A 12,562-nucleotide genomic window follows, 5' to 3' on the forward strand; every position below is an offset into this window, starting at 1 on the left:
GATCGATCTATTACCGCGCCCTAGGCCTCGCCGGATCGGGACGCCGCTGCTCCCTCCGTGCGGCACCGGTCGAGCTCGCCGGATCCCTACCCTTCGTGCGATGTCGGGCAGAGGGATGGGGGGCCTGCCGCCACCGGCGCCAACGCCCCAGGTGGCCAGGGACAGGGCCGGAGCTACCGGGCCACCACCGCCGGGAGGCTCTAGATGGGGCGCTGCCGCTGCTGCGCCGGGCGTGCCTGGCGGAGCCGGCCGGGCTGTGGCTGCATCTGGGCGGCCAGGCGGTCACCATGGGCTGCGGCCTCCGATGCAGGCGGCTGCCAAACAGACCGCGCGGCACGCGGGGATTGACGCCCAGGCCAAAGGCGGAGGCGCAGTGGGCGCTGGCCGTGGTGCTGCCGCAGCGTACCGCCCGACGGTGCCAACTCAGACAGGAACTACGGCTGCGGGCAGGGGCGCTGGGACTGGACAAAACATAGTGGTGCCGGCCCAGGGTCTTGCACCACCTCGGGGAGCTCCCACGCCGCACTTCGTAGCGAGACCGGCTCAGAACCGGTCGGGACCGTCGCAGACGAGGCATATGTTGACAGGTCCAGAGTCCGTTGAGCAACCCCGAGGGCAATGGGGGGATGACGGTGTGGATGCGTATGGACAAGGGAACCACCGTGGGTCTTCATCTACGGGTGGAGGTCGAGGATATGCCTGGCAGGGTGACGGGTCAGCGGAGCGACCTTTCCTTGGGCCTCCGGGTGGCTTTGTCGAGGGGACATCTGGCCCAGAGCACCGGCAGAGAGGGGGCTACCGTGGATATCGAGGTGGTCGGGGTGGTGGCCGTGGGAGGTTTCGTCGACAGCCTCCGCCCCCGACTGTCGCTGACCATGGGGCGACAGCTATGGAGGCAGATAACACTCAGTCCACCGAGCTTACTGGTCAGGCGACGGAGGTGGTAACGGCACTGGCTACTGTTGAGGCTCCTGTGCCTGGGACGGTGGCTGTGGCATCGGACAGGGCTGATTCTGAGAGGGCAGCCAAGTGGGCGCGCAAGAAGGAAAAGATGCTCTGTTATCGGTGTGGTGAAAAGGGCCATTTTATTGCAGAGTGCGCGGCCGAGTTGTGTGACTCATGTGGCAAGCCAGCACATGCTTCGGGAGAGTGCCCGGTCTTGCGTGACCAGGTTCCGGCTCTGACTATGTATGGACTATATTGCGCGGAGCTGTTGTTCTTCGAGTCCCCGGTTGCGAGGGACCTCCCAGAAGAGCCACAAGGCCAGAATACCGGGATTGTGAAAGCAACACAGGGCGAGGTGACTGAGGCACAGATTATCCGGAGGCTTCGGGAATTGGTACCAGGGGATTTTCAGTGGGAATTGGTCAGCATAGAAGCTAATGCCTTTAAGGTGGATTTTCCTACAGTGGAGGATTTACAGAAACTGTTGAGTTTTGGCTTGTGTAGAGTTCCTGGTACTACGTGTATCTTGGAGTTTCACGAGTGGACGAAGGTGGAACCTAAAGGAAAGCCGCTCACGAAGATCTGGTTACGGTTCTCTGGGGGCCCATCTAAGCCCCTGCAGGATGTTCGAGTTGTAGCCAGCATGGGTATCATGGTTGGTAAGACGGAGAGGGTGGACATGGCGTTCACTCGGGCTCATGGAGTGGCTCGGATTTTGGTGAGTGTTCTGAATGTGGATTTCGTGCCTGACGTGGTACATTGGACCTATAGGGGCGAGGTATTCCCGCTCGACATAGAGTTTGAGGACGCCGAGATGCCTGCCGATGGAGTTACTGGGGATGATGTGGATATGCACGAGAGTGATGGTGGTGCGGGAGACAAGGGGGCGCCACCCGAGTCTGATCGAGAGGGGTCGACCGGGTCTCGCCCAGATGCTCAGTTGCCTGGGGAGGGGACCGGGGTTGAACCGACACCGTCTCACTCGGTTTCCACGACAACACTGCGGTTTGGGTCCTTTGCGCCTGCTTCTGCGCCTCCCAGACTATGGAGCGATAGGGTGGAGACTGATGATGTGCTTGAGCACACGCTTCCTATACTGGACATTGCGGGATCTGCAGTGCGGGCTGTAGTGCCGGAGGTCGAACCTCTTTCCCCTGCTTCACCGATTGCCGTGCTTCCAGCAATGGCATCTTCGTCCGAGGTTGGCCTTGGAGGTCGGGGATCAGGACAGGTGGTCGTGCCCCCCCCCCCCATCCTGTTATGTCGCCGGTGGTGCCGGCCAAGTCGGGGCCTGCCAGCGCTAGGTGTGGGAGCCCGAGGCAGGTGGCCTCGGGTCCTTCCCCTCAGGACCTGGCTATGCCTCTCGCGTCTCTTATGATGCCGGGGGAGGGAGGGCTGGGGCAGGAGGCCCCAGACATCCCATCCTCGTCTGCGGTCAGGAGGACCGCCCCATCGGCGACTTCGTCACTTCGATCTGAGCCGGTGGTCGGGGCAGGAGGAGGGACTGGGCAGGTGGCCCCAGTTGTCCTGTCTCTTGTCCCACCCACCGGGCACTTGTCCGAGGGCATTGGGAGCCCGCGGCCTCCTCACTCTCGCGATGAGGTTACTGCTTTTGGTGGCATCCCAGACCCGGTCTCGACGGGGAGATGGATGAGTGCTCGCGTTCTGGACCTTCCAGAGGTGGACGATATGCAGCAGCGGTGCGCTATGAGGGCGGCCAAGCTTCACGATGCTGCGATCTCTACTGGTATGTCCGTTAACATATCTAATTCTTTATTGCATTTTGCTCCTGAGGAGATTATTAATAATGCAAACCAATTAGGAGTTTCACTAGGCGCTACTGATAATGAAATTTCCAATTCGGTGAATGATATGTTAGATTTAGAGGCGGAGAGGGCCTTAGAGACTATTCGCAATTTGGCTGCAGTCAAACCCATGAATGATGCGGAAATTGATGCATTAGGGGTTAGAGTGTTAAATAATCTATGTGCGGATTTAGCACCTTCTAATCAGGAGTCTGAGGGTGATGATGCGTCCTTAGATGAGCCAGCCGGCGGTCCCGTTGAACCCGGTTATGAGGACCGGGTGACGGAGCCCACTAAACCTAAGCGTAAGTGGACACGAAAGATTTATCCCGACTCTGCAGTTCGTAGGAGTGCTAGGTTTCGGACTGCTAAAAAATTCCATGACGAGCTATGAAAGGAATCTTTTGGAATAGCAGAGGTCTGAAGGACTTGGCTAAAAGAAGGTTTCTTGCTGAAGCCTCGCTGGAACATCGATTAGACTTTATTGCTTTATCAGAAACCGGTAGAGACAATTTTGCGCCGCAGTTTCTCTCTTCTCTTGTGGGAGGTATTGATTTCGATTGGCATTGTCTCCCACCACGAGGTAGGTCGGGAGGTATCTTACTGGGTGTGAGATGTGAATCTCTTGAAGTCCGGAGTGTAATAATGGGTGACTTCGCGGTTAAGTTTCGAGTTAGGTCTAAAGTTGAGGGGTTCAACTGGGCTTTGGTAGCAGTCTATGGTGCTGCACAACCCGAGCTTAAACCAGAGTTTCTAGCGGATCTTGTTCGGATATGTGGGTCCGAACAACTCCCGATTTTGGTCGGAGGTGATTTCAATATCATTAGGAGGAGAGAGGAGAAAAATAATGATAACTTTGACGGCAGATGGTCATTTATGTTCAATACCATTATTGAAAGCTTAGATCTAAGGGAGATAGAGCTTTCTGGTAGAAAATTTACCTGGGCTAATGCTCTTCCAAACCCGACGTATGAAAAGCTTGATCGGGTTCTCGCCAGCGTGGAATGGGAACATAAGTTCCCTCTTGTTACAGTGCAAGCTCTCACGCGGGGCATATCCGATCACACACCATTGTTCGTCGACTCAGGGGAGCCGAATCATATGGGTAACAAAAACACCTTCTCTTTTGAAATGGCTTGGTTCGAATGCGAGGGGTTCTTAGACATCATAGCCCGGGAGTGGGCCAAGGGTGTCGGAGGAAGGACGGCGGTCGAGCGCTGGCAGAATAAGATTAGGCATTTGAGAAGTTTCTTACGGGGATGGGCTAAGCAACTTAGTGGGGTGTATAAGATTGAGAAGGATAGGCTCCTATCTCTTATACAGGCCTTGGATGTAAAAGCAGAGTCCGCGATGTTGTTGCCTGCGGAGAAGAGACTGAAAGAACTTCTCCGCGAAGAAGAATTGAAGTGGGCTTTGCGTGCCAAGGTCAGCAAAGTAGTCCACGGGGACGCGAATACTCAATTCTTCCACCTCATTGCTAATGGTAAGCACAGAAAGAAGCGTATCTTTCAGCTCGAGCAGGATGAGGGTACTATTGTAGGTCAGGACAATCTCAAAACTTATATTACCGAATACTATAGACAGTTATTTGGACCGCCGGAGGATAATTGTGTGTCCCTAGATGAGTCCAGGAACGAGGACGTGCCTCAATTGTCTACTGCTGATAATGATATCCTGGTTGCCCCGTTTTCGGAACAGGAGGTGTTCGATGCTATTGCACAAATGAAGAACAATAAGGCTCCCGGTCCGGATGGGTTCCCGGCCGAGTTCTATAAAAGATGCTGGCACATTATTAAGGGGGATTTATTACCGATGTTTCATGATTTATTCTCCGGGCAGCTTCAACTATTTCACTTGAATTTTGGAACTATCACATTGCTCCCGAAGAAAACGGATGCTGTGAGGATTGAGCAGTTCCGACCGATCTGTCTCCTCAATGTTAGTTTCAAAATCTTCACCAAGGTCGGGACTAATAGGCTCACACAGATTGCGCAATCTATGGTGCAGCAATCCCAAACTGCTTTCATGCTGGACAGGAACATCCTTGAAGGGGTTGTTGTCCTTCATGAAACGCTTCATGAAATCCATTCCAAGAAATTAGATGGATTAATTTTTAAGGTGGATTTCGAAAAAGCGTACGATAAGGTCAAGTGGTCATTCCTCCAACAGGCACTGCGTATGAAAGGTTTCGATGATGCCTGGCGCCGACAGGTTGACTCATTTACGCAAAAAGGGAGTGTGGAAATTAAAGTGAACGATGACATAGGTCATTATTTCCAGACACATAAAGGCCTAAGACAAGGAGATCCGATGTCTCCTATCCTGTTTAACATTGTGGTGGATATGTTAGCAATTTTGATAGGAAGGGCGAAGGAGAATGGCCAAGTCGGTGGGTTGGTACCTCATCTTGTTGAGGGAGGTGTTTCCATCCTTCAGTACGCCGATGATACGATCATCTTTATGGAGCATGATTTGGCCAAAGCAAGAAATATGAAGCTAGTGTTATGCCTGTTTGAACAATTGACCGGGTTAAAGATTAACTTTCATAAGAGCGAGCTGTTCTGCTTTGGTAGAGCCAAAGAAGACCAGGAATCTTATAGGCAATTGTTTGGGTGCGAGTTGGGGAGTTTACCCTTCTCTTACCTAGGTATTTCGATACACCACCGTCGGCTAACAAACAGCGAATGGAAATGCATCGAGGATCGATTTGAGAAAAAACTGAGCTGTTGGAAGGGTAAGCTCATGTCATACGAAGGCCTTTGATATTAATTAATTCGGTGCTCACGAGTATGCCTATGTTTCTCTTATCCTTCTTTGAAGTCCCAGTTGGTGTTAGGAAACGACTGGACTTCTATCGGTCGCGTTTCTTTTGGCAGGGTGATGAACTTAAAAGAAAATACCGGCTTGCTAGATGGGACATCATCTGTAGACCGAAGGACCAAGGGGGTCTCGGCATTGAAAATCTTGAAGTTAAGAACATATGCCTTCTTAGTAAGTGGTTGTTGAAGCTGTCTTCCGGGACTGAGGCCATGTGGGCGCAGATCCTCCGCAACAAGTACCTCCAGACTAAGACATTATCCCAGGTCGTAGTCAGGCCAACTGATTCGCCTTTCTGGAAAGGACTAATGAAAGTCAAACAATCTTTGTTTAATAGGACGAGATTTGTTATTGGAAACGGTACAAGTACACGTTTCTGGAAGGATACTTGGCTTGGTGAATCACCTTTAGCCATCCAATATCCGTCTTTATATCGGATTGCTCAACGACGGGACGTGTTCGTGGCAACGGTATTCCAGTCTGCCCCCCTTAATATCCAGTTTAGACGGTCGCTAGCGGGCAATCGATGGGAACAATGGCTCCATTTAGTTAGGAGACTGATGGAGGTTCAACTCTCTCACCATCCCGATATATTGCGCCGGAAGTTGACTAGCTCTGGAGTATTTACAGTCAAATCAATGTATATTGATGTTATTAATTCGTATGCTATTCCAACTTCCAAGTATGTTTGGGCTGTCAAAGTTCCTTTAAAAATTAAAGTGTTTATGTGGTTTGTCCATAAACAAGTTATTTTAACAAAGGACAACTTGATTAAACGCAATTGGACAGGACCTACTAGGTGTAGTTTCTGTGATCGGGATGAGACGATTAAACATTTATTCTTTGATTGCCCGTTGGCCAAAGTCCTGTGGCGAACGGTTCATATTACTTTTAATATTACTCCACCGACTTGGGTCAATGCTTTATTTGGGACATGGCTTAATGGGGTTAAGCCTGAAATAGCAAGCCATATTCGGGTTGGAGCTTCCGCTTTGTTATGGACTATCTGGAATTGCCGAAATGATTTGGTTTTTAACAGAGCATCACGGATTCATTTTTTGCAGGTCATTTTCCGAGCTATGGTACTGATCCGTTCGTGGTCGCTACTCACTCCGATGGAGGCCAGGGAGCATTTGGTTACTGGATCCATCCGCTGGGAGATGGTAGCTCGGGATATTTTCAACCGGTTTGGATGGCGGTCATGTAATAGGATAGGCAATTAGTTTCCCTATCTATTTTAAGTCAGCCGGTTGTGGCATCTTTTTTTGGGCTAGCTTGTGTATCTAGCCGTCGGTTGCTCTGGATGAGCTGCATTTATTTTTTGCTTGCTGTTTGGCTCGAGACTTTGGAACCTTGTGGACACCTTTATTAATAAGATGGCCGTATGCATCTTTTTGATGCAGAGGCCGGGGAGACCCCCCTTTTCGAAAAAAAAATGATTGCGAAGCATCAACTAAATGTTTTTGGCGGACTTGTTCTGTTGAAGGAAACAGCTAGTGCATTTCCAAACCAGTAAGGCGTGTACGTCCACCCCCTGCTAGTTGCAGGATGATGAGTGAAAGCTGATATAACTATGTATATATTTGATTTGCAGATCACCATCCATCGTCCACCCTTGACAGCAGGATGATGAGTAAGAGCCTTCTTGCCAATTAAAAGCAGCCGCCAAAGTCGCCGTTCAAAATTCAACCATATACTAAAAATTTCCTCTAAAGGTAATGAAATTTCCAAAAACATATACAGATAGTTTAAATCTACCAAGCCACACAAATTTATGTCAAAACTACACCCACATACTAAAAAGAAAAAACCCTGCTATGAATGGTATTTGTATCTAATTTGGCTGTGAATATTATTCCCTGCCGACAAGCAAGAGCACATCACGCCACCGGATTATTAGTATTGTGTGGTCCCGTCATGAATATTTTTATGGTAATAGACAAAGTGTAAGAAGAGGCAACTAGCTAGCTGGTACCATACACTGGATCATTGCGTCTATTGTTGTCTTGTTAACCTGCTGCTTGGAGAGTTCTCTCGCAATGCAACTCTAGTTCCTGCAACCTTGCATCCGCGCGCCTTCGTCCTTCTGATTCTGAGGTTCATCATCTCATCCATGTAAGCTTCAGACCATTCCTTAGCTGTTCTAACTTTCTAAGATTTCCGGCTTCCAGAAATACTGATGTTCGTGTTTCTTTTTTTCCTTCAGGAATTCACTGATTTATCTAGCTGCTTGTTTCCCACTTCTACAGGTTCTTCATCCACCAAAATAGGGGGAATTATTTTTTTCTCCTGTTTGTGATTCATTTACCTCTCGTAAGTCAAAGGGAACAAGCAGAACACTGATTTTTTTTGCTATTCCATGGAGCGGGTGGCGCTGGTTGGTTTACAATTGGTAGTGTCGCCGATCCTGAAGAAACTCATCGCGGATGCCTCAACTTACCTTGGGGTTGACATGGCGAGTGAGCTCCATGAACTGGAGACCACCATCATGCCGCAGTTCGAGCTCATGATTGAAGCAGCTAGCAAGGGCAACCACAGGATCAAGTTGGAAAAATGGGTCCAAGAGCTCAAAGAAGCCATCTGCAAAGCCGAAGACCTGCTCGACAAGCATGAGTACAACCTCCTCAAGCACCAAGCAAAGAGCGGGAGTGCCTCCACCAGCACTTGTATGCATCTTGCATGTAACTGGCTGTCCAATCTGGGCACCAAGAACAGGAAGGTACTTCACCAGCTCAAGGAACTAAAGGTCATTCTTGCCAAAGGCAAGGAGCTCCGTGAACTTCTTTGCTTACCAGCTGGTAATAATAGTGCAGAGGGCCCTGCTATTCCTCAAACCACATCATTACCACCTCTGAAAGTAATAGGTCGTGACAAGGATCGCGATCGTATAATAAACTTTCTTACCGAGCCTGTTGGTGCTGCCACCGATGCTATATATTCAGGTCTGGCTATTGTTGGAGCAGGAGGCATGGGAAAATCCACCTTGGCACAACATGTTTACAATGACAAGAGGGTACAAGAACATTTTGATGTCCGGATGTGGGTGTGCATCTCACGCAGACTTGATGTCCGTCGTCATACACGGGAGATCATCGAGTCCGCGGCCAAGAGGGAGTGCCCGCGTGTTGATAATCTGGATACTCTCCAGTGCCAACTAAGGGACATGCTGCAGATATCAGAGAAAGTCTTGCTTGTGTTGGATGATGTTTGGTTTGATGATTCGAGCAGTCAGATGGAATGGGACCAGCTGTTAGCACCTCTGGTTTCACAGCTCAAGGGGAGCAAAGTTTTGGTAACTTCTCGACGGGATACATTTCCCTGTGCTCTTCGCTGCGAAAAGGTGCTCCGGTTGGATACCATGGAAGATACTCAGTTCCTTGCACTCTTCAAATACTATGCCTTCGCTGGGGCAGAAATCATAAACCTTTCATTGCTTGAAAGGCTAGAAGAGATTGCAGAGAAGATAGCTAAAAGGCTTGGACAGTCTCCCTTGGCTGCAAAAGTGGTGGGTTCGCAGTTGAAAGGGAAAATGGATATCTCTGCCTGGAAAAATGCTCTAACTTTAAAGATTGAAAACTTAAGTGAGCCCAGGACAGCCCTGTTGTGGAGTTATCAGAAGTTAGATCCACGTCTTCAGAGGTGCTTTGCATATTGCAGCTTGTTTCCAAAAGGGCACAAATATGACACTGATGAGTTGGTTCACCTGCTTGTAGTGGAGGGACTTGTTGATTCAAGCAACCAGAATAGGAGAATGCTAGATATTGGAAAGGATTACATCAATGAGATGGTCTCTGGATCTTTCTTGCAACCAGTTTCTAGTAGATTTCAGGGCACATACTACATCATGCATGATCTTCTTCATGATTTGGCAGAGTCACTCTCTGAACAAGACTGCTTCAGATTAGAGGATGATAAGGTGACAGAAATACCATGCACCGTCCGACATCTATCTGTATGTGTTGAGAGTATGAAACGACATAAGCACAATATCTGCAAGCTACGTAATTTACGCACTGTTATCTGCATCGAACCGCTTACAGATGACATAAGTGGTATTTTCGATCAGGCTCTGCAATATTTGAAGAAGTTACGTGTGCTCCATTTGTGCTTTTACAATAGCAGCAAGCTACCTGAATCTGTAGGTGTGCTGAAGCACCTTCGGTATTTGAACCTCGTCAAAACTTCTATTGCCGAGTTGCCTGGATCATTATGTGCTCTTTATCACCTACAGGTACTTCAGTTAAACGATAAAGTTAAGAGCTTGCCTGACAAACTCTGCAATTTAAGCAAGCTACGGTATCTTGAAGGGTACCGCGATCTGACATACAGGATGTATGAAGTAGCTCTGCCTCAAATCAGTTATGTAGGCAAGCTAACTTTGCTCCAACATCTCAAAGAATTTTGTGTGCAAAAACAGAAGGGGTCTGAGTTGCAACAGCTCAGTGACATGAAAGAGCTTGGTGGCAGTTTAAGTGTCAGAAATCTGGAGAATGTCAGTGGAAAGAATGAGGCCATAGACTCTATGCTGTATCAGAAAAGTCACCTTGGAACCCTGTGTCTCGTGTGGAGTTCCAATAATGACGCAAGTGTAGAGGACAGTTTACAGTTGGAGATTATAGAAGGTTTGATGCCGCCGCCTCAACTTCAGTGCCTCGAAATTGAGGGTTACAACTGTGCCACGTATCCAAGTTGGCTACTTAAGGGTTCGTATTTTGAAAATTTGCAATCTTTTAAGCTTGTGAACTGCAGTGCGTTAGAAGGCCTACCACTCAATACCGATCTCTTCAGGCATTGCACTAAACTGCAGCTCCAGAATGTGTCAATTCTGAAAACATTATCTTGTCTTCCAGCAGCACTTACTCACTTAATGATTGGCAGTTGTCCATTGCTTACGTTTATTACTGATGGTGAGCTAGAACAGCGTGATGAGAGAGAGAACATCATGAGGACAGACTACTTGGCATCACAACTTGCCTTCATATGGGAGGTGGATTCCCGATCAGAAATTAGGAAAGTATTATCATCAGAACATTCATCTCTGAAGCAGTTGATGGATGCTGACAAGTCACATCTTCAAACCATTGCAAGTGCTGTAGAAAGAGAAAACAACGAGGTAATACTGAAAGAGGATATCATCAAGGCGTGGATATGTTGCCACGAGCAGAGGATTGGATTCATTTACGGAAGAAGCATCGGGATGTCGTTGGTTCCACCGTCAGGGCTTTGTCGACTTCACCTTTCTTCGTGCAGTATTACAGATGGGGCATTAGCTGTTTGCCTTGATGGTCTCACCTCACTGACAAGGTTGACCTTAGAGGAGATCATGACTTTAACTACACTTCCCTCGCAAGATGTACTACAGCATTTGACAAAGCTTGACTACATGTTCATCAAATCTTGCTGGTGTTTGAGGTCACTAGGAGGCTTAAGAGCTGCTACCTCTCTTTTGGAGGTTAGGTTGATTACCTGCCCTTCGTTAGACTTGGCACGTGGAGCAGATTTATTGCCATTATCTCTGAAGGAGCTCGTTATATCCCATTGCGTTGTCGCAGCCAATTTCTTCAGTGGTGACTTGCCGCAGCTGGTAGACCTTTCCATGTTTGGGTGCAGAAGCGCTGCATCCTTGTCGATTGGCCATCTGACCTCTCTTGAATCATTATCTCTAGGAGATTTCCCGGATCTGTGCTTTCTTGAAGGATTGTCTTCCCTGCAAGTCCATCATGTGCATTTGACAAATGTTCCGAAGCTAACTGCGGAGTGCATCGCACAGTTTCGGGCACAGAAATCACTCTATGTTAGCAGCCCTGCGATGCTCAACCACATGCTCTCGGCTGAAGGCTTTACAGTTCCATCATTTCTTTGTCTTGAAGGATGCAAGGATCCATCCGTTTCATTTGAGGAATCTGCAAATTTCACTTCAGTCAAGTGCCTGAGATTACGCGATTGTGAAATGAGTTCCCTGCCAGGAAATCTCAAGTGCTTCTCCAGCCTGACGACACTTCAAATCCATATGTGCCCCAATATATCATCGTTGCCAGATCTGCCATCCTCCCTCCAGAGGATAGTCGTGTGGAATTCCGAACTCCTCGAGAAGAGCTGCCGAGCACCTGATGGAGAAAGCTGGCCAAAGATTGAGCATATCCGCTGGAAACAATTCACAGAATTTTGATCCAGCTTCTCAGCTACAATGATAATGGGAAGGTAAAGATTCCACCAGTGCACTCTCAAAGATAATCTCTTGTACTGTACTATTTATTTCAAAGATTTTTACTGTTTTAAATGCTTCATTTAAACAGGGGGCTCGAGACCTGCCCTCTCCAGTGACCTCGTCCACCTGTGATCAAACCGAGTACCTCCAACTCGTCTTACCCCAGTTCAACTCTCTCCTGTCTGTTGCCGAATGATCCATCGACTTCACCGAGACATGTCTAACTATGCATCCTGGTGTACTATCATTGTAGTTTTGTTTCATTATCCTCCCTTTGTGTTACTTTTGGTTGGTACTGGTTGTACCTGCTATATGAGTATGTTGTGATTTCTGGAGGCCAAGATCCATATAAACATTGTTGTGTTTCTTTTGGAAAAAATAAAAGTAACTGGGAGGCTGTTTTGGATAAAATTACTTAATTTTAAAAAGAAAATCCGGCTAGCAATGCTCTTCCTCTGGTTTATCTTTACCAATGTTCTGTGTTGGGTGCATCATTCATACTGTCAACTAATGTCCGCCCCGGCCCAGTTTCAGTTCACGTGGATCTGTGTTGTACTATGAATCTACCATGCATGTGATTTCTTTGTTAAACATGATCGATGCCTGGCTATGCACGCCAAGTGTGGCCTTGTGCGCCAAGGCTTCTGTAGGGTAGTTTGGTTAGAGTTTATCTCTATCTCTCTCTATCCTCTTAAACCTCCCTGTAATATCTCTGTGGTAGAGGAATAGAAGCAGTCAGGTGCGCACAAAGGTGGACAACTGAGAATTGCGGCCCTCCCCCCTCCCC

General features: G+C 48.3%; 1 protein-coding gene across 2 annotated transcripts; it reads left to right on the forward strand.

The window, feature by feature from the left end:
• The first annotated feature begins 7,555 nt into the window (after positions 1-7,555).
• LOC123131455 (disease resistance protein RGA2) lies at positions 7,556-12,116 on the forward strand. Of its 2 annotated transcripts, none has more exons than XM_044551127.1 (3): positions 7,556-7,682; positions 7,774-11,768; positions 11,864-12,116. In XM_044551127.1, exon 2 carries the CDS (start codon positions 7,927-7,929, stop codon positions 11,734-11,736), a length of 3,810 nt encoding a protein of 1,269 aa, XP_044407062.1. In that variant the 5' UTR covers positions 7,556-7,682; positions 7,774-7,926; the 3' UTR covers positions 11,737-11,768; positions 11,864-12,116. The 2 variants fall into 2 exon arrangements, with proteins under 2 accessions (XP_044407062.1, XP_044407063.1); XM_044551128.1 differs by having other exon boundaries at positions 7,558-7,682; positions 7,817-11,768.
• The last annotated feature ends 446 nt before the right edge of the window (positions 12,117-12,562 follow it).

The sequence above is a fragment of the Triticum aestivum genome, chromosome 6A (genome assembly GCF_018294505.1).
Source record: "Triticum aestivum cultivar Chinese Spring chromosome 6A, IWGSC CS RefSeq v2.1, whole genome shotgun sequence".
Classification (NCBI taxonomy): Eukaryota; Viridiplantae; Streptophyta; class Magnoliopsida; order Poales; family Poaceae; genus Triticum; species Triticum aestivum.

Coding starts and splice junctions, on each gene's coding strand:
- LOC123131455 (XM_044551127.1), top strand. CDS start 7,927: ATGGAGCGGGTGGCGCTGGTTGGTTTACAATTGGTAGTGTCGCCGATC.